The following is a 22,505-nucleotide window of genomic DNA, read 5'->3' on the forward strand; positions in this document are numbered from 1 at the left end:
CTTTCCTGAATCAATTGCTTCAAATGAATAGCTATTTGGAATATAGTCACAACAGATATTTACCTTGTGCTGCTATAAACTTGTTCTTCTCTTGATAACCCTGGAAGACAACAGAGATCGATGTAAACGCATACTGGAATCCCAACCAACTGATCTACATGGTACACTCAGATGTCTTATGCTCTTCATGCAAGCACCTCAGTGCCACCCCTAAAGCTACTATATTATTAATCGAGAGGTTGAGTTAGATATGGGCCCTGTTCACACAGGTCTGATCTGCTGCTGGAGTGCAGCAGGAGGCCCTGTACAATACGACAGCTGCCAGCGCCCACAACTGTTCACAGATCTTTCGAATGTAATCGCATAACATGTGCAATTACATGCGAAAGGCCTGCGAACAGCAGCTGTCATTGTATAGCCCACAGCAGATTGCATGAATTTCATGGAGGAGTTCATGCAATTGGTCCCATTTGCAAGCCGGCATGGGGCCATACAGCATCCTGGAATGGGAGAAGCGCTGTGTCAAGGCTGACTGTCAGGCAGTGGCATTCCTCATCACCAGCTGGACTATTCATTGGCTCGGAAGAATGAACAGAGTGAACCCTGATCTTGGAGTACATATAGAAGGGCACCCTTGGCACTCACCAACACACCTTCCCTTACACCCTTCAGTTAAGTCATATGGTATTTGTCTAGAGAACTCCTTTAAATGTTGTTCACAAGGCTGGGAGCCACCGGCCTAATATTAGTACCAAGCCTTAGCAAAAGATTTTTGAAAACAGCAAAGACACTTCAGAGAAAGAACCACACGTGCCTACATGGGAATACTTAAGCTAACCATACAGTCTTAGAATTTCATTAGAAAACAATCATTTGCTCGATTTTCTAATAGCCAACATGGACTAATAGATGGGATTGTTATCATATCACTTTAAATGATGATGTAACAACACTCACATTGATAAAAGAGGAATTGATGTAGTCCGAGTCAGGCACTCCCTCGATGGGTGTCAGGTGCACCCTGGAATGGTCATCTGCAATTGTAGAAGAGTTACACACAGTTAGATTATTGCAGTTAGGAACTATCTAAAATAACAACAAACATATGACGACAATGCTGATTTTATGGTAAAAAAGTGGATTAGTGCTGAGCAAAACAATCTGCAATACCCAAGACTTGCCCCAGATTGGGCATATTCACAGCTACAGCAATACACATTGTCCAGGTGAATTCCCTGTGTGGACACCTTGGAGTTGGCTGGTAAAGAGGTTTTGTGGACTCAACAGATCAGTTCTGCAACAGGTGAATTATTATGGCGTGCATTACTACTGTTCTTTACAAACTGACCTCCACAGAGCAAGTGAGGGACCCGATGGTCATTATCTAATTGCTTGTAGGAAGCAGAGCACACCATTATCATTTCTCTCATCATTTTCTGAATAAGGCGTACATTCCATAAAAGGAAGACGTATAGTCCTTAAGGAGTACAATACATTCCTTATAAGTCTGTGAAGGTTCTCATTCATCCAGGTCATGGTATATCTGTAAAAAAGTAGTCAAGGCAACTGGACTTGCTGTATTTTTCTTGAAGACGTTTCACTGGTCATCCGGCCAGCTTTCTCAATTCAGAATGACTTGTACAAAAAAATTCCCAGAGTCATTCTGAATTGAGAAAGCTGGTTGGATGTCCAGTGAAACGTCTTCAAGAAAAATACAGCAAGTCCAGTTGCCTTGACTTATTTATGTCTTTAGAATGTAGGAGGAAACTGCAGTACCCGGAAGAAACCCACCCAAGCACAGGGAGAACATGCCAACTCCTTGCAGACAGCATCTTGGCTTTGATTGAACCAAGGACCCCAGCATTTTGGATTTTTGAACCGAGGACCCCAGTGCAAGGCAGAACCCACTAAGCCACTGTGCTGAACCTACAATGCCTGTGCTGCATCAACCAGACAGGGAAACTCAAGTGGTTTTAAGACTGTTTGAAGGTTGTGGGTCCACATCGCAAGTGGCGTGTTAAAGGAGTAAAAATGGTACAAAGTCCACAGAACCCCTTCACAGTTAACTTCAGGCCAAAAGATCTGCACACATGAAGCCCTGGGGAGCAGATTGCTGTCCCGGGTTTCTCAGATCTCCATGAGTTATGAAAAGCATTGTACATACCGTACTCAATCGTTCTATTTAATCTATTTCAGAAAACAAACATTCATCCTTACTACATAAAAGAGTTCTCATTCTTATGTGCAATTATCCACAGTAACCAATCAGCATTTCATCTGTCTGGGCAGACCAGTAAAATGTATATTCCAATTGGCTGCTGCACTTAGAAATAACTCTTTATTGAATAAAGATGAATATATAAAACTGTATATATAAATATAGATTCATCTAGCTGTGTTCAGGTTTTTTCTTTCACAAATGACTGTACACAACATGAATTGTAGCACTTACAGGGCAGTATGTTGACATATCTGTTCTTTTCTTTGTTCTCTTCCTTTGAGGCAGCTTCACACGTAGCTTGAATAGGGCAGGCAGGGAGAGCCTATCGATAGACATACAAGTTACACCATTTCAGGACAATTTCAACTATTTTACGTTTCAGTGCTGGACATGATATTCCAAAAAGGACCTCTAGATGGCAGTAGAGTCACATTGGATTGACATGCTGTCTCACTTAGAGGTTACTCTATGACAGCCTTTCTCAACCAGAGTTCTTCCAGAGGCTGCTAGGGGTTCCCACACATAACATATAGATATCATTTTTGGTGGGGTTCCCCGAGACCTGAAAACCTTGAAGGTTTCCTCTGTGATAAAGAGGCTGAGAAAGGTTGCTCTATGCTATGATGGTCACTTAAAGGGACACCTACATGAGATTAATAGAAGCTGCCATTACTGAACTTCCTTTCCGAACTCTAGTTCTCTGGCTGTCATTCTGTTGCTTTGACTTTAAAGCTTTGAAATCGCTGACCTGGAACAAGTATAGGAGATAAGATATTCTGGCACTTTTTTGACACCCATGCAGTATGCTTGTTTCAAAACTGTGTCTGAAGCATAGCAAACATGGAGCATATTGTCTCGCATACTATAGTAGAATGGAACATGTGATAAGAAGGGTCCTGCAATGACTCCTGATCACGGTGTATCACATAGGTAAGATGTGTTGCCAGCACACCAACAAGCTTAATCCCAAGTGAAAAGCTCTTTGTTTCATGACAGTACAGGTAGCCTCCATGAACACAAGCCTGAGGAAGGGTGCCTGCACATCCGAAACAATGCTTTTCTATGTAATTATATAGGAATAAAGAGCTTTTCACTTTAGCTCAAGCTTGCTGGTGTGCTGCCAACATTATGCATGAAGTATACCAATGCCACGCACAGCCAGGCATCTACCATTTTCTGAAGGAGGTCCCCTATACCTCTCTCATGATCCTGTAAGAAGACTTTGAATCATTTCTGTAAACACTCCTATGAATAAAGAATTTGTCTTAAGAAAAAATCAAGGTTGAGGAAGCAATTGAGCAATCATGTACTCGCTTTCTTCTCAAGTGCAATATTGTAACCTAGCAGAGATCTAACCATTGGACATTTCCACTATAACAATCTGCTATTGTATTACATGGAACCTATTCCAGATATAGACATGTCCTCTCTGCTTCTCCTAACTAGGAGGATGCTGGATTAAGTTATTGTCTTCATTGCTAGAAACATGAATGGTCTTTTCCCCTGCCTGGATCACTTACCATATCTTTAAAACCATGACCCCCCCCCCCCAATGCTACCATCCATTAGATAGATTATAGTTCCGATTTAAAAAGTAGCCTGTCAGAGATATTCCAAAAATGTGCTAAGATTCCCACCAGGGTCCCCAGAAAAGTCTGGTGCCCTCTGCACCCAAACGGAGAAATCTATTTTGGAATTTGGACTAAACTATTCATGAATGTGTCCTACACAGAGGGGAGCTCCTCCACACGTGGGGATGCCTTTAAACTCCACTACACATTAAACAGAAAGGTTTTTAGGACTCACATTGAACTCCTCCCGGAACATTTTGTTATCATCCGCCATTCTTCGGTTAATCTCCTCTTCCAGCTTATCGACAGGCAGCGGCGGGTACTTGCGATTGGTGCTGGGAGATCTTGCTAGGAGTGGCATACTTTGAGGCTCTGTCATCAGGAAAAACAATGTTTTTTTAAAAGCCAGTCACCTAAACTTCATATTTTGTGTGTCACATATCGCTCATCACTAATCACAGCACCTGAATTCCCAGCTCCACCCACCCGTCATGACCATTAGGGAATATTTCAATGGACTTTCTCCCCCTTTCTTTTCCTTAGGTAGTGCAGAAGACTTAGAAAGTCTCTTAATATTTTTCTGCTACGTATGTAGATTTGGGAGAGAATATCCATCATTGCTGTCTTCAATCCATCCAGTAGGTGGAGCTCTAGTCTTCTTTTCACATAATAAGCAATGTATTACTGTCAGCAGTGCTGCAAGAAGCTTCACAATGCACAGCTATAAGGCCGAATAAGGCAGAAACGTGTCAGCGGTTGTGCTTTGTATAGATGCATGTGGAATAAAGTTTGTATTTCTATGGAAGATCATTGTGTGCTGGTTCCACAGTTTTTGAGCCTATTACTCCAGAAGAGTGTCATCCATACACCGAATGTGGATTGCGGGGACGCATGATAGGGGTGAGCTGTGCGCTTCGTGTTTTCAGTTCACAATGTGCAGATGATCCTCATGATCCTGCTAGAAAAAAAAAACTTCCCATCCTAACGGGATGTTGCCTACCATACTGTATCTGTAGAGCAGAATGGTCATCCAGGAATGCTCTCCTTATCTGGACTACAAACACCTTCCCCTCCCATCACCATTACACAGGAAGGTGGCTTCTGTAGTTCACAAAAGACCACTGGGAAGGGTAATAACATTGTTTGAGATTTCCTTTAGTGCAAGAAGTTACAGGGACACTGGAATTCTTGCAGGTGCTCTTTCTGAAGAGTCAGTTTTGTTAAGTGAGAAGGTTCAGACACTTACCCATGTCGTCAGTTCTGCCATTGGACAATCGGAAAGAATTGGAGTGACTGCCTGCTTGCTTGTACTTCTTGAACCTACAAGCAAAGGTTAAAGGTCAGCTTATGTCAAGATACATCATCTGTAAGCTTACAATAAATACATATTGGCACTTTCTAAGTTCTTAAAGTGGACCCAACATCAGATATCACTTTCATGTTAAAGTGACTTTAGCATCACATATGGAATATATTAAAGGATAACTATGGGGGTCAGGGCTTTTCCCCATAGTTCTCCTTAGGGTAACGGGATTACACAAACTAGCGTCCTCCCGTTACCCTAAGCTCAGTATACCGCGAGCTGCATCGATGTCGAGATCCGCACAGCTGCGTGACTGACAGCTGGCTCTGCCTATCTTGAGGCAGAGCCAGCAGTGCCCGCCCCCTCCCCTGTCCGTTCCGCCAGTCAGCGCTGGAGGGGAATCCAGCCCCTCCCCTTTCACGGCAGAGAGCCGTGACAGGATCGAGAGGTGAGCGAACGCTGGTATATGTTCGCTCACCTCCCGATCTACTGAGCCGACCTGTGACAGTCTCATTGTCACAGGTCGGCTAGAACTATGAGGTGAGTGAAAAGCACTCACCTCATAGTTCTCCTTTAAGTGCATGCGTGCTAACTGATGAGTGAGTAGAACAATTGTATTATTTCTCACAGAGATCATAGTACCCTTAAGGATCACGTCTTCATCTGCTTTTCTCTCCAAAAGGACGATGCCATCTTTTTTGAGCCATCACCAAGTGTCAACATCTACTTCCTGGACTGAGATGTTGGCCCAGCGATGACACAATCACAAATAATCCTGGTGGGATGGTATGTATAGCTAAAGCTTTTTCTTTTCTAGTGTCAGATGGCACTGGGAAGGTTTAAAACTACTTTTTTTTTGGTGTCCGATTACTGCTGGAGAAACTTCCCTTTATTTCCTGTTTTGCAAACACAACAGGTAACAGGAGGAAATCTCCCCAAAATAAGTTGACTCACCTTAGTTGTCTTTAAAAAATTTGTTTCCTCTCACCTTTCACGCTCATGACAACTCTAAAATTTAAGGGTGAGCTGGGTTGAGGCACTGGACCTCTCTCTATTCAAATAGGAGCAATATCTGAGGCTGATGACTCAGTACAAGCAGCTCTGCACAAAACAGGGGACCGTGCTGAGGGTGGGGATGCCCAGAATGAGAAATCGATGTGGAAAAAGTCTAAAAAAAAAAAAAAAGAGCACCAGGTAATCGTCTCAATAGTCAAAAAAGAAAAAAAAACACCTTTATTTGCTGCACAAATGCCAGCAAAAAGAAACATTTACAGCTAACGCATTTCTGGAGTCAGGAATCCCCCATCAGGGAATGAACAATGGATGCTGCGCACTCATGGATTCTAAACTTACAGCCCTCTGCAGACAATCCTAAAATCCAAACTCCTAAATCCAAACTTCTTGCTCAGGCAGGAGTGGAAATCCTTGGTGTGAGTAGATTTCTAATATTTATTGTTTAAGCCCTGATGAAAGGGGATTCCGGACCCCTGAAATGCGTTGCCTGTGTATCTTTCTGTATCCATTGAGAAGTCAATAAAGGTTTTTTTTTGTTTGTTTCTTTAACTCTTGAGATGATTACCTGGCGCTCTTTTTTAGTCTTCTTCCACATTGATAACACTAAAATTAAGGCTTCACACTTTGTGCGCTGGTAACAGTGTTCACAGGACACAGAAAGTCAATCTCCCCAGCTGGAACCCTATAAAATCTTGACAATGGGTTAAAACACCTTTCCTACTCTATAAATAAAAACTAATAAGTATGTCAAATGTTTGCCTTTACATACACTTAAATTGAATGGTGAAGAAAAAAAGCACAGGAAGGTGTTACATTCAATGAAAAAGCATGTTAGAATGATCAACACATTAGCAGCTGAAGTTATTAACAAATCAAGTTTTCTCTAAATGAAAAAAAAATGCAAACGAAGGACTTTTGGCCCTGCCATTCTTGTTTCCCAATTGCAAAGTATTCCCAGCCGTCATATTAAAGGGACCAATAGGGAAACAGAAGGTGTGGGGCATAGCGTGCATTTACAGGAAAGACTATGTACTGTGACCCCAGGCACCTTCACCGTACACTAAGTATGGAGCTTGGCCAGCCTTTCCTAAAATGGCAATGTCCGCATCTCTCGTCCTTGCATTGTATGTCCCCGTTTTGAATGATTAGTTCCAACTTCACTTTCTGCATACTTGTTGCAGATGTGAGAATCAATAAGTAGTGAAGGAAGGATGATTAATGACCATTGTTTAGCCTGCACCAGTGGTGTAATTATAGTCATAGCAGCTTATATGGGGCCGGGGGGTGGAAGGGGGCCCCCATTAGGTTGTTGTGGCAATCTAAACATAGAACATATGAAGATAATACAGTACTGTATCATTAAGGGTTGGAGTGGTTACAGTTGACTACAGCTCTAACCCCCGTAAAGTCTACAGTATAGAGACAACTTCAGATGCACAAGAGGAGTCTTTGGGATCTTGGAATTTTTATTCACAGCTCAGAAAGAGGTGGTCAGGGGGTCCAACATCACATTTTTGCTGTGGGGCCCTGTGATCTGTAGTGACAGCACTGGCCTGCACCTTTAAGAACAAGCGGGATATGGCATCTGCTTTTGTTTCTGTCTGACAGGTTCTCTTTAGTGAGTGGAGATTTGTAAATCAAAGTATGCCTCCTCCCATGAGAACTTCTCTCCATCATAGGAAAGATAAGCCGGCTGGAAGTCCTGGAGGACCGGCTTCTGCATAATGAAGATTATATTCGGCGCATATTGGTATTCCAGCCTAATCTAAACATGAAAATAAAATAAAAAATCTAATTAATGTAGAGACTCGGTAAACACAACACTCAGACCCGGGAGCATCTCCACCGTTTCTGAAATGTAAACTGCAATGAAAGATTCCGAGTCTGTGTGACACGCAGAGGTCGAACAGAAGGTCAGGGAGCCAGTCATATGAATAAAGAATCCTTTCCACTACTTTAAGCTAAACTCCGGAGTAAACAAACACATTATAAATACAAGAGTTGTCTGTGTTATTCATTGAATCTCGGCGAGCTTTGTGTATTTCTTCCAGACCTGTGCCGTAATCTGGTGTGAAACTTGGAGCTTCCTGTAATAAAGACTGGTCACTGCTGCTCTCTCTCCTTGTGCAGGGTGACTGGTCTCGTCTCCGCCCCCTCCTGTAATAAAGACCGGTCACTGCTGCTCTCTCTCCTTTTGCAGGGTGACTGGTCTCGTCTCCGCCCCCTCCTGTAATAAAGAGCGGTCACTGCTGCTCTCTCTTTTTGCAGGGTGACTGGTCTTGTCTCTGCCCCCACCTGTAGTTTTCTAGAGGAAGCCTATAGTAAGCGGGACTGCTGGGCCCCTCCCACAGCTCTGCTCTTTGCAGCATAGTAATGATGTCACCGCTACTTTTATAAATTAAACATGAAGTGGCTTTAGTTCCTTTGCAGCCACTGAGAAATATGCTCAAATGAAAGCTATTGTGCCAGGCGATCAGCTCTAAAATAATCTAGTAGTTTGTCTACAGCAGGCTTCTGCAACCACTTGCATGGTTACCCACTACACAGCCTTTCTGAAGGTGCAGGAATTGGGAACGATCCCAGGTGTGGAGGGGCAGGAATTGGGAACGATCCCAGGTGTGAAGGTGCAGGAATTGGGAATGATCCGAGTTATAAGGGTGCGGGAATTGGGAACGATCCGAGGTGTGAAAGTGCAGGAATTGGGAATGATCCGAGGTGTGAAAGTGCAGGAATTGGGAATGATCCGAGGTGTGAAAGTGCAGGAATTGGGAATGATCCGAGTTACGAAGGTGCAGGAATTGGGAATGATCCGAGTTAGGAAGGTGCAGGAATTGGATATGATCCGAGTTACAAGGTGCAGGAAATGGGAATGATCCAAGGTGTGAAGGTGCAGGAATTGGGAATGATCCAAGGTGTGAAGGTGCAGGAATTGGGAATGATCCGAGTTAGGAAGGTGCAGGAATTGGGAATGATCCGAGTTAGGAAGGTGCAGGAATTGGATATGATCCGAGTTACAAGGTGCAGGAAATGGGAATGATCCAAGGTGTGAAGGTGCAGGAATTGGGAATGAGCCAAGGTGTGAAGGTGCAGGAATTGGGAATGATCCGAGTTAGGAAGGTGCAGGAATTGGGAATGATCCGAGTTAGGAAGGTGCAGGAATTGGGAATGATCCGAGGTAGGAAGGTGCAGGAATTGGGAATGATCCGAGTTAGGAAGGTGCAGGAATTGGGAATGATCCGAGTTAGGAAGGTGCAGGAATTGGGAATGATCCGAGTTAGGAAGGTGCAGGAATTGGGAATGATCCGAGTTAGGAAGGTGCAGGAATTGGGAATGATCCGAGTTAGGAAGGTGCAGGAATTGGGAATGATCCGAGGTGTGAAGGTGCAGGAATTGGGAATGATCCGAGATGTGAAGGTGCAGGAATTGGGAATGATCCGAGTTAGGAAGGTGCAGGAATTGGGAATGATCCGAGGTGTGAAGGTGCAGGAATTGGGAATGATCCGAGGTGTGAAGGTGCTGGAATTGGGAATGATCCGAGTTAGGAAGGTGCAGGAATTGGGAATGATCTGAGGTGTGAAGGTGCAGGAATTGGGTCTGATCTAAAGGTGCATGCATTGGGGCTGACATGATGTTGAAACTATTCCTCATACAATTTTAGATATATGTGACCATCTTAATCAAGGTATGTTGGGGCCATGTGACACATCCTCTGGTAGGTCAGCTGGAGGACTGCAATATAGAGCACAGATACTCTCATCTATTTCCACATGTTCCTCCTCTGCTGGCCGGCTGAGCAACGTTTCGAGACATCGCTGCCTCGTCTGAGTGACATTCTGCAGCATTTTCATCAGCAAGGGAACAACACCTCATTAACCCATGAGAGAGCAGAGTCTTATTACTGCACTTTGTAGGAATCCCGTTCCTGGGAAGCTGTCACCAGTGACAGGACTGTTTGTGCCATGGGGCAGTAGGGCCACGGCACAGCAGACTAGCAAAGCTGTCAGTGGTGAGAACGTGCCAGTGACAACTGCTAAAAGCTACATAGAAATGACTCCTATACTTCCATGTGTCGCTCCCTTGCAAGCTGGTTGAGCATGGCATGCTATCAGAAATGCGGCAGAATGTCACCAGCATGGAAGAGACGTCTCATAATTGACACGGTATGGGGAGACCCATTGAAGTAGGGGAGCATTTCACTTATGTTTAGCCCTGTATAGAGATCCCGATAATGGCAAATTCTCAGTAGTGACAGGGTCACTAGTTTGACATGGGCCTTAGGGTTTTAAAAATCTTGTTTCTGATAGATATATAATACACTTCACTGGAAACACCAGAAGGCCTAATTCTGAGAGCTGTCCACATATTTTTTTCATATAATGTAGGTGTGATGCTCTGGTGTCCACAAACCTTTGCTTTCATGGTGTATAGGTCTTATGAGTATATGTAAATCAGCACAGAGCTCAAGACATAGGACAACCTTACCGTCTGATGCTTGGCCTGATACACTAAAGCTGGCCATACACCTAGAGATTATCTGCAGATTTTCTATGGTTAGATGGGAAAAGTGCAACAGATTCCTCCATCTAAACTAAACTGTGTGGATGGAGGAATCTCCCACTGGGCCAAGCTTCAGTATCTTGCTGGTCCGCCCCACTGGCTTTTAAAATACCTGAATGTGCAATATATGATCATATATATATTGAATCTTGTCACAAATCTCTTCACAATGGGATTATCTACATTTTGTAGATGCAATGTACTTCCTCAGAAGATGGAGGTTATAAAGTATGATGTGTATACTCACTATAAACACAATTATTAAAGCCAGTACCACAGTGTGCCGGGGGTCTGCCAAATAATGTGGGAGGATTGCATGGGGGTCATCAAAGAGGAAACCTCCAAACATTTACCCCAGAGATGTAATGTTGTGTATATCTAAGAATGAAAGTAATCAAATACCATGACATTCAAACTGATTTGCCTGATGCCGTATATATGTATATTATCTTAGAAAAACAGGAATCTTATTGACATGGTCCGCTGTGGTTACATAAAGGGTTGAGGTTGAATAAAGACACAGGTCCATCGAATTCAACCTTTATGTGTAAGTGTGTACGTGCGTGCGAGTCCCTGTGTGGTCCTAGGTTTTTAAGAGTACCTGTACCCCTGTATGTTACAGTCCATGAGGAAGGTATCTAATTGATTTTTGAATGATTCAACATTCTCTGCTGATACCACTGCTTGTTAGAGAGTTCCAAAATGTAACCGCTCTGACTGAGAAGCCCCTACGCCCTTTGTGGATAAATCTTTTAGTTTTAGGTGGTGGCCTCTAGTCCTTGTTAGAGTGTTTAGAGTAAAAAGTTTACTGCTTATGTTGCCATCACCACCAAACATTTTGTGCATTAAAATCATGTCCCCTCTTAATCGCCTCACTTCCAGCGTGAACAAGTTTAAATTTAGCGACCTTGTCTCAGCTTTGGTCCTCCAGACCCGTAATTCGTTTTTTTGCCCTTTTCTGGACTCTCTCCAGCTCCAGGACATCCTTTCTGTGACCAAAACTGGACCGCATACTCAAGATGAGGCCGAACCAGTGATCTATAAAGTGGCAAGATTATCGTTTTGTCTCTACAGTACATTCCCTTTTTGATACAAGACAGTACTCTGCTTGCTTGGTTTGCCGCAGCCGGTTGCATATTGTGCCGGTGCCGCAGCCGGTTGCATACTGTATACATCTACTGCCGCATTCCACAGCACAACATCCCAGTGCAGTGTGCTGGGTATGTTGGTACATTGCACGTTCTCCATATACTACCTACCATAATATTTAATAAGCACAGCTTCCCAATTTCACTATAAGATAAATATATATATTAATGTTACGGCATACTAAGACATTTTTGACAATTGTACACTTCCATCCTTGTGACAACTTGGAGAAGGCCCTTTTCTGTTCCAGCACGACTGTGAGGTACAAAACCAGCTTCATAAAAACAATTTGATGAGTTTGATGTGGGGGAACTCAAGTGGCTTATACAGAACCCTGACCTCAACCCTACTGAATACCTTTGAGATAAATGGGAACACCAATTTTTGATCCAGCATCATCCATCAGTGTCTGATATGCTATTTCGGCTGAGTACAAATTCCTACAGACACACATATCAAAATATTGTGGAAAGCCTTTCAAGAAGAGTGGCGGCTGTAATAGCCACAAAGGAGGGGTAAGGACAACCCCTTTTTAATGGGAATGGTTTTTGATGGTCAGGTGTTCACAACCCGCTGGCTATACAGCGAAACAAAAGTGCAGTTAAGAGCATGGCGACTGCCAATGTATTGTAATAAATCAAGCCGATGAGCTAAAACTCCTAGCATGTGCTTCTCCGAAGACTCACCTCAGCATGTAGAGGACGATGATGATGAAGACAATGATGAGCAGTGAAGAGAGTGCCACCATGACTGCGATAATGGGCGTTTCATCTGGAACGACAAACAGCAAAGAGTTAATTACAACACAAAGAGCCCCGACACCATTCGCTTATCTCCGATGTACGGAAATTGTCTTCTCTGCGCATGTCACGAGCGAGAATAAGACATCCGTTTCTTTTCACTGAAATGGCAAGAAAATGTATTCACCGCAGAATCACGTCTACGCGTTGGAGAATAGGGAGCCGCGGCACGAAGAACAATGGGGCATTGTCAGGAGGGCTGAAGTAATGAGCTTGTGATCAGCTGCTGAGCTATTATTACAGTCAGCTCCATATATACTTCCTGATTTCACACCATTTACACTTTCTACCTAGTGTGCACTGGGATTGTGTCATTCTGTCAATGGCAGAGCCTGATCATCTGCTAGCTAGGAGCCTAGGGCCACGTGAAAGTCTAGGGGGCCCAGCTACAACCTTCATGCTCCTGCAGTGACCATGGTGGAGAAGTGAAATTGGTCAAAGTCATGCAGCTGCCTGTCACCTGCCATGACATGATGCATTTGTAGGCAGCTGGGGTCTAGAGGGGCTATTCCAGTTCAAGCAATCCAAACAAGGGTTCTCTGTGCCTACTGCAACTCTTAACGTAAGTGGAAGAAACGGGGGGCCAAATCTACTATCTTGTCCTATTCTTTCTTGATCTGGCCATACACTGGTCAAATTTTGGTTCGACAGAAGTTGATTTTTCAGTCGACTTTGTCCAAGGAGCTGGCCCAAAAATTCTTGGCCCAAACAGTGCCGGCAGCCAATGAGCCTCAATCACCAGTCATGTATTCAGACAGCGGCCGTGCGTTCCAGTGAACGCGATTGCATTGCGGGCGGGAGGCGCGTTTGGGGTGCCATTGAAATGAATGTGCACCTCCCACAGCAGAATTCATCAGGTCGAAACGGAAAATGACTTTCCACATTTTTGACATTTAAAAAAAAAATTATTATATTAGATATTTTAATTCGTTTCATGGATTTAAAAAAAAAATCTGAATGGAAAAACTCCAAGCTAATATAATAAAAGAACACCAAAATGGAAAGTTCTTCAGGTCCGCTCCTCTGCCGATTGACAGCAGGCAGTAGGCGGGTGCAAAAGCCAGCTTGAAAATTGTAATAGCCAATAGAAGGCTGGCTATCGCACGCAAGGTAGAGTCACAGCGGCATTGGCTGATAGGCAGACACCAAAATGGAAAGTTCTTCAGGTCCGCTCCTCTGCCGATTGACAGCAGGCAGTAGGCGGGTGCAAAAGCCAGCTTGAAAATTGTAATAGCCAATAGAAGGCTGGCTATCGCACGCAAGGTAGAGTCACAGCGGCATTGGCTGATAGGCAGTCTCTCCTCCCTGCTGGGCGCAGACTGCAGCACTCTGTGTCCCCTCCAATCCCCGCTGCCTTTGCCGATACAGGTGGGAGAGAGCAGCAGGGATCGAAGGGGACAAAAAAAGGGATCAGAGGGGGACACAGAACCGATGAAACACCAGCTCGAAGAACTAGGGGATCCAACCAACTAATAGATTTGAGAATCTTTGGCAACTATTCTCATTACTTATAATCGATTAGTTGGTTGCCGCCCTAAAGAAAAACGTGGAGACCTAAAAGGAATTAAAAAATCGTGCCGGCTTAATGAAATATGGAAACGGTTTTATTTGAAAAGCTGCTGAAATAATCACAAACGCCTAACAGATTTAAGTCTTTGCCTTGCAACTGGCAGGCATATACGAAGCAGCCCAGTGCTCGACACCCTGTGTGCCTCCGACAATGCCTCTATCATTTCATATATGCACATTTTATTGTATTAATGCCTCCATTATGGATGCATCGATACCGATACTAGTATCAGTGGCGATAGAGTATTTGGGCAAGAATCCTTTCCAAATCAGGAAGTCAGTAAGTGGGTTATGACCCACCTCCCGGCTTCCTAGGAACAAGGGAAGCCGGCTTCCTAACCAATCAGGAAGTCGGGAGGCGGGACATGACGTGCCGCCCGGCTTCTTGATTGGTTAGGAAGCCGGCTTCACTGGTTCATAGGCAGCCTGGTTTCCTGACCAATCAGGAAGCCGGGAGGCGTGCCATGAGGTGCCGCTTGGCTACAAAACCAGCTTCACACCTGTTGCTAGGCAGCCTGGCTTCCTGACCAATCAGGAAGCCGGACGGCACCTTATGACTCTCCGCCCGGCTTCCTAATTGGTCAGGAAGCCAAGCAGCCTTGGCAAGTGAAGCCGGTGTTCTTTTCCTAGAACACCGACTTAAAAGGCAAATCAGGAAGCTAGGCCATGATCCCCCAGACAACTTCCTGATAATCAGGGCACAGCGTGTATTAGCGGGTACCAAATATATATATATATATTATACCTAAAAAGGCATGAAGCCCCTTCTCCAAAGTAAGAGGAATTCTCTTTTAGACGGGTGCCACTGGAACAAGTGTCCTCATTAAAAGACTTATTCCTGTCGCAGTGACAAATCAAAACCTTGGATTTTCTTTTACGTTCAAGCCCAGGGATAACAGTCCGAGGATTCAAGGGGGAATATCCCCATTCTTCTCAACCAGTGTGCCTTCTTCATTCTTCAGAGATGCCTCAAAATTATCACATAGCATTATTGCTATGATGTGAAAGAGGGGGGGGGGCCTGATGTGAAAGAGGGGGGTGACTATGATGGAAAAGGAGGGGGGCACCTGATTTGAAGGGGGCTTCAAAAGTGAAGGAGGGCTCCTGATTTAAAGGGGAGTCAGGTGAAAGAGGCGGCGCCTAATGTCAAGGGGGAAATTATGTGAAGGGAGGAACCCCACTTTATTTTGTGTTTCTGCGCGGGGTCCCTCCTTAGAAACCATACCAGACCCCCTATCACGGACAAGGGTCTGGGGTGGATTTTGGAGGGACCAAAATCCATCAGAAAAGGATGAGAAGCTCTGCCCTGGACTGTCATACAGCAGTCATTGGTTGTACTTTAAATACAATTAAAGGAGAATGCTGAGACAAACCTTGGGGGCCTTCTGGCGATGGGTCTGAAAGAAAAAAACAAAAAGAAAAAAATTACATGAAATCCAGTAGATGGTTAAAATGCAAAAAACACCCAAACTAATAAAAACAAATTATTGCCAAATTGTGGACAGAAGACATATATAAAAATTTAATAAAATATTTCTAAACAAAAACCTGGAACGCATACAGAGAGTAGGGAAGCCCTGCAATAACCATAGCAACCATTCAGCAAATACCATCTTCACTATGATTAAAGTAAACATGTCATCAGGCACATTACATCTATAAGATCATCAGCTACATCTTTTCATGCCAAGTAATGTCTACATGTAATACTTCCTTGTGTGGGGTGACTGGTCTTGTCTCCGCCCCCTCCTGTAGTTTTCCACAGGCAGCCTGTAGTGGGTGGAGATTGCTGGGCCCCTCCCACAGCTCTAAGTACAGCACAGCGATGAGGTCACTGCTAATTTTGCAAGGCAACACCTGGGTTTGCATTTGACATTTGGTGCACACACGCATCGAGGAATACATAAATACATTGTATAAATATGCAGTACCGTGCAAACGTTTTAGGCAGGTGTGACAAAATGCTGTAAAGTGAGAATGTTGTCAGACATAAGTGTTTTTTTTATCAATGAACAAAAAATGGAAAGTAAAGAAATAGAAGAGAAATCCAAATCCAATCAATATTTGGTGTGACCCCCTTTGCCTTCTTCTAGGTACACTTGCACACCGTGTTTGAAGGAAGTCGGCAGGGAGGTTGTTCTGGGTACATCTCAGAGAACTAAGCACAGATCTTCTGTGGAAGTCGGCTGCCTCAAATCCTTCTTCATGTAATCAGGGCATTTTGACAAGTACAAGTCAAAATGTCCTGTTTTTTCCGCCCTCAGGCGGCCGCTTTCCTTGCCTTGCGGTAGCGCCGGGCCTGCCCCTGCCTTTCATCTTGTGACTTACTACAAAGTCACAGCCTGATCACTGTAGGGGAGAGGAGACTGATGACATCAACTCAGCCTAGGCCAAGTCTCTGGGCTGGAGCGCAAGGATGTTTTTTTAAAATGATAAATGGTGAAGCTCGTTAAAAATAATAATACTACTACTAATAATAGTAATACTACGATATATATATATATCTATATAGATATATATATAGTAGCTGTATGTCAGGGGTGAGCAACTCCAGCACTCCAGCTGCCTTTTAACTATAAACACCAACAGGTCTCTGTCACTGGAAGTCATGCCTGGAATTGTCAGTCTTGCAATTAGGGTTGCCACCTGTCCAGGATTCACCCGGACAGTCCGGGTTTTGAATGCTGTGTTCGGGTTTCATGGCAGCAGAAACCCGAACACATGATGTCAGCCAGACAGGGGCAACCAAAATGAAGATAGGGGCTACCGGACCCCCCTGAGAATAGTTTTGACTGTGATGTTTATGAATGGGCGCTATTTACATATGAATAAGCCGCCACTCACTCTCCCCCAAAAAATTTCAGCGCGTTGCTAGAGTGTTCGGGTTTCGCTTGAAGAAAAGGTGGCAACCCTACTTGCAATGTCTCATGGGACTTGTAGTTCCACAACAGCTGGAGTTTCCCACCCTTGCTGTACATTGTAACATGTCAGGAATGTATCCGCGCAGACTGAACGGTCCACTGTAACAGCATTTCCTTTCCTCATCTGCCTATGTAAGCTTCTGGTTCATCCTCACCAGTACGAGACCAGTACGAGACGCTCCACTACTGAATGTGACAAGTGTGATACACTGGACACGCAGAAGTGTGAGGGGAATCACAATGCAGCACAACATTGTGACGTACACAGAGGTAGATGAGCACGATGCCGCTGTCCCTACATGTTTACACAAGGCCAGGGGATGAAGATTTGACAGGAAAGATCCTTCATGTTTTCATGTGCTCACTCTGGCATTCCATGCATGCAGACTCATAGAACAGAGCATAAACGGGGGAGGGGAAGGGGGAATCATGGGAGTACATGGCCTCATTTATAGGAAAGACGGCCAAGATTTTCACAGGCCCTTTGGGACTTGTTGAAATTGTTTTATCAGTGTTTGTTAAAGCTGAACAACCAGCAGAAAAACATCTTTTATTCAATATATTCCCCAATGGCCACAAAGGATATCAATTCACCCGGTGCAAGTCAAATGCATCGACAAACCTAGATACTAACTTGTAAATTTAGCAGTGACATAATCACTGTGCTGTATGTATCCTGTGCAAAGAGGAGCTGTGGGAGGGGCCAAGCAGGCTCCACCTACTGCAGGAGGGGGCGGGGATAAGACCAGCCACCCTGCACAAGGAGAGAGAGCAGCAGTGACCGGTCTTTATTACAGGAGGGGGCGGGGATAAGACCAGTCACCCTGCACAAGGAGAGAGAGAAGCAGTGACCAGTCTTTATTACAGGAGGAGGCGGGGATAAGACCAGCCACCCTGCACAAGGAGAGAGCGCAGCAGTGACAGGTCTTTATTACAGGAAGTGTCACACTGGATGACTGCACAGATCTGGAAGAAATACACAAAGCTCACCAAGATTCCAGGAAGAATCTGAAAACAAACCTCCGCTCATGCAGCAGTGTGAATTCCTCAGGATTTAGGAGTCAAATTGTAGGATTGTGAACTGAAGCGCTACACTGTATTTAATAGTCCAGATCCGTGTTTATTTAATGTTGGGTTGAGTAGTATACGGTATAGAAACAGCCAACACGTTTCAGGGGGTTCATACAAATGCATCCTTCATCAGGGCTTACTAAAGGAGAACATATATCAGGACTGTGACGCTATGTCCAGTGTGAGAGAATGCACGGAGCTCATCAGCTGATTTGGCAGGAAACTTTGGTTGGAGGACATCCCACACTGGAACAAAGAGGTTTCCAATTTCATTACAGTCCTGATACATGTTCTCCTTTAGGAAGCCCTGATGCAGGAGGGGGTTGTATGAGCCCAATAAACGCGTTGGATATTTCTATACTGTCCTCTCAACCCTGCAATAAATTAAGATGTAACTGGACTATTAAACGGAGTGTGGGGCCTCAATTCACAATCCTGCAATTTCCCTTCCTTCTCTTCCTTAATTTTTGTTTCTGCATTGCTGCCTTTTTCCTTCCCTTTTGAAATCCTTCTCTTCCTTCCCTTTACTTTTCCTACACTTTCAAATGAAGAGCTCTCAGCATCCTGGCTCCCTGGACATAACAGTTTCCAATTTCAAGCCATCACAGTCCTGATGCATGTTCTCCCTTACTGACCACACTGCTGAAATATATAGTGGAGGGAATTCATCAAAACTGGAACAGGCAAAATCTGGAGCAGTTGCCCATGGCAACCAATCAGCATCTCTCTTCAGTTTGCTCAGGAAAGACTTGAAAATGAGACAGAGAAGCCGATTGGTTGTCATGCACAGCTGCTCCGGATTGTGTCTGCTCCAGTTTTGATAAATTCCCCTCACAGTATATAAACTGTTCTACATGTCAAAAGATTTGCAATCTTGTTTAGACCGTCTTGTGATCCAGGTTTCCAGGCTCCTGGATCTTCCTTCAGACCAGGATGCCGTTAAGTGACGCAACGTGGTCCAGGCCCGCCCCAGGCTGTGATTGGACAATGAAGGAGCAGCGGCACACTGGTGAGGTTATCCCTGCGCTTTCCACTATAATTTTAGATGACAGCTAATTGTCTCATAATAATGTTTCTCCTTCCTACTGTCTAAGAGCTGCTGTGCAGAGGAACACAGGAGGATGCTGAAATGAGACACACAGACTATACCCTTTACTTTTCAAAACGGGCTTTACAGGGAACACGTGTGAGAAGACATTACACGAGAATCCACATACCTGACGGTGTGATGCTTTCCCCAGTCGAGCTTTCCAGAGTTGTGGCCTCCTCTGGAATGTCTCTGATGGCGGTGGTCATATCAGTGAGAGTTGCCACCGGGGTGCTAGTGTTGCTGAGGACATAGGCAGTGGTTGGGGCAGCGGTGCTATTGTGGAACAGTGTTGTGTGGTTGCTGGAGTCCGAGTCATTGCTCACGGGGGTGTCCGTGGAGATGGGGGCAGTAGCATTGATTGTAGGCGCCAAGATGACCGGCGGAGTGGCGGTGACCGCTTGCGTCGACTTGGCGTCTGTTCCGGCATTGCTGTCTGTAGCGGGCTGGACGTTGATGTGTAGCGTCGGACCGGACGTAATATTCAGAGGTGCTGCGGTGGGAGACACTAGACAGGCAAAGAAATGGATTGAGGTGGAAGTCTAACTACTGCACACACAAAGAAAAAGCACAACTGAGTAATACACACACATACACACTTTATAATATACGGTATATATATATATTTTTTAGCTACACAATGGGTGTGCTTTACTGCTACCACTCTCAATGCAAGTCTATGTGATCAATATATAACCAATTTGGAGAGCCATTCGCCCCGCACATCTTTCTGAATGTTCATTCTGTGCAAAATGAAGCAAAAACAAACGTTTTCTACACGCTCCCTGTGCGGCAGAGTTTTCTACGCGCTCCCTGTGCGGCAGAGTTTTCTACGCGCTCCCTGTGCGGCAGAGTTTTCTACGCGCTCCCTGTGCGGCAGAGTTTTCTACACGCTCCCTGTGCGGCAGACTTTTCTACACGCTCCCTGTGCGGCAGACTTTTCTACACGCTCCCTGTGCGGCAGAGTGTATTCGCTGAGCCGAATGAAGCCTTTAGTGGTTACTCTACGAATATGAATGTCAATAATTACTACAATAGAGAAAATAAGGAAGCAAGTAAAAATTGAAATACATAATGACTTGGAAGGTGCAACAGCAAAAGTAACTTTACGTTCATAATGAAAAACAGACAATTTGTTGCCTTTAAATAGTGCAGTGAATGCCGAGTATCTGGCCTTGCACACATGTCATGTTCCTCTACTTACCTGTGGTGACATTCTCTGCAGCCAGGCACGTCAGCAGGCACGCCAGCAGTACAAACACATGCCAGGAATCCATGTCGCTCTGAAACACACAGGATTAGGAGAATTAGAATGCACATAAATAACAGCCAAGACAACAGTACTTGCTGCCAAGGTTTCCAACACAATAAGCCCCCATTCGCACATGAGCATTTCCAGATAGATATTGGGAGGGGGAGAGAGGGTTGGTAGGTGCAAAATAGACGCTCCTGCTGAAGTCTATGGAGTCAAAATGCTTGACTGTGCCCGAAAAGAAAAAGTAATTTACTTTACTGAGGTTCAAACTACAAAAGACAAGAAAACAAAAACACTCGGGTTTGATTGGGCACCATTAACAATAATGAGGTTCTTCATGTTGAGCGTTGTCGCACATCAGAAAATGCACATGAAACGCTCAGGTGTAAACGGGAGCTGAGGGTCAGTGTTGGCAGGCTTTATATTGCTTCAGAAATGTTTCTCTACCCATACTCTTCTAATAAATGCAAAAACAGCTCCAAGTGGATCAAGAGCAGCTCTGGAGGGAGCCGAGCGCGGCTCTGGGAGGGAGCCGAGCGCGGCTCTGGGAGGGAGCCGAGCGCGGCTCTGGGAGGGAGCCGAGAGCAGCTCTGGAGGGAGCCGAGAGCAGCTCTGGAGGGAGCCGAGCGCAGCTCTGGAGGGAGCCGAGCGCAGGTCTGGGAGGGAGCCGAGCGCAGGTCTGGGAGGGAGCCGAGAGCAGGTCTGGGAGGGAGCCGAGAGCAGCTCTGGAGGGAGCCGAGAGCAAGTCAGGTGGAGGATCCGCCACAGGTCAACTGCAAGCCTGGTGGGCAACTGCAGGCCACAAGGAGGTCAACTGCAGGTCAGGCATTCCGCATGACCTCTGAAGCGTCTCAAACTGATGTGAAATGCAAGATGCATTTGCCTAAAAGCTCTGTTGACATTGACCCTAAAACTGGCACAAACCTAGGACACTTAAAGACATCTCAGAAGTCACTGCCGATTGCAGAGATTGTACAATCAAATTGTAATGTGTGTAGAAAGCTTTACATGTAGCTTAGTGTAACTTTATTTACAATACAGTTATAGCAGCTAAAAGGCGTGACCTCCTATTTATAGCACAATTATGGAAATCCCTTTTTATTACATTGTTGCCTCAGTAAAAGTTGTGACCTACCCAGGTTTATGATGGGTTTATTTACTATTCCCCATGACCTGTTAAAGGGGCATTCCACCCCAAGTGGATATTTCAGTAATCAGCATTATGTGGTAGGCTGGATGGTTTACCATCTTCTTATAACTCTTCCAGGCTCTAGTGGTAACACTGCACCATCAAGAGTATCGAGCTCTGATATTTCAGTTTTGGCTTTTTACATCTCGAGTTCTCTGGGAACAAGATCCCTGGATGTGGCGGCTTTCTTTAAAGTGTATGGGAAACCTTTTTTGTTTTAGTTTTGGAGTGTGGAAGTGTTAGACCTTTTGCCAAGTTTTTAGTGCTGTGTCTCTATTGGGGAGAATAACCCTCCAGATTTCCTGGCAACCACCATCACCAAAACCAGAGGGGGAAAATCAAACATTTTAGAGTTGTCACCTCAGCAAGAGGCGAGGAGAAATCATCCAAATTGGGCCAATCTTCTGGTGACAATTGTGTAAGAAAAGACTCCCCCTCACTTAAAGGGCAGGGGGGGGTCATCCAAACATCGTCGAGCCACCCTCCTCCACCATGCCCTACCGCCATTATCGCTTAGGTGAAAATGACATGTCCTGCTCCTGTCACATATCCCAGGAGGCTACAGGAGCATGTACTCCCAGGGGCCAGTGGGCAGATCTGGCCACGCATCTTTGGGGCCAACTGCAGGACCTGAGAAAGACAGCCGGGCTCCCTTTAATGTCACAAAGGAAGATGGTGACACGAGACCCGGATTATTCCAGTGGCCTGGCGGATTACAGTGGCATAATACTGGATTTGCTGAGCAGGTGGGTATGTTTTCCGAGGAAAGTTCTGCATAAAAGGTAAGCGGGGATGGGG

At 44.9% G+C, this 22,505-nt stretch overlaps 1 protein-coding gene across 1 annotated transcript in view; it reads right to left on the minus strand.

Moving 5' to 3' along the window:
- Window positions 1–20,543, minus strand: part of PTPRA (protein tyrosine phosphatase, receptor type A) — a 41,351-nt gene extending 20,808 nt beyond the window's left edge. Inside the window, exons 1-9 of the mRNA XM_018565344.1 lie at window positions 20,468–20,543; window positions 19,394–19,771; window positions 15,558–15,581; window positions 12,502–12,586; window positions 5,039–5,112; window positions 4,028–4,164; window positions 2,453–2,543; window positions 958–1,034; window positions 64–100 (exon numbers count right to left, since the gene is read on the minus strand). Of these exons, the coding sequence (XP_018420846.1) occupies window positions 64–100; window positions 958–1,034; window positions 2,453–2,543; window positions 4,028–4,164; window positions 5,039–5,112; window positions 12,502–12,586; window positions 15,558–15,581; window positions 19,394–19,771; window positions 20,468–20,540 (976 nt within the window). The 5' untranslated portion in view covers window positions 20,541–20,543. The remainder of the gene's footprint in view (window positions 1–63; window positions 101–957; window positions 1,035–2,452; window positions 2,544–4,027; window positions 4,165–5,038; window positions 5,113–12,501; window positions 12,587–15,557; window positions 15,582–19,393; window positions 19,772–20,467) is intronic.
- Window positions 20,544–22,505: the final 1,962 nt, after the last annotated feature.

Source organism: Nanorana parkeri, unplaced genomic scaffold (genome assembly GCF_000935625.1).
Source record: "Nanorana parkeri isolate BGI_ZX_2015 unplaced genomic scaffold, ASM93562v1 scaffold834, whole genome shotgun sequence".
NCBI lineage: Eukaryota > Metazoa > Chordata > Amphibia > Anura > Dicroglossidae > Nanorana > Nanorana parkeri.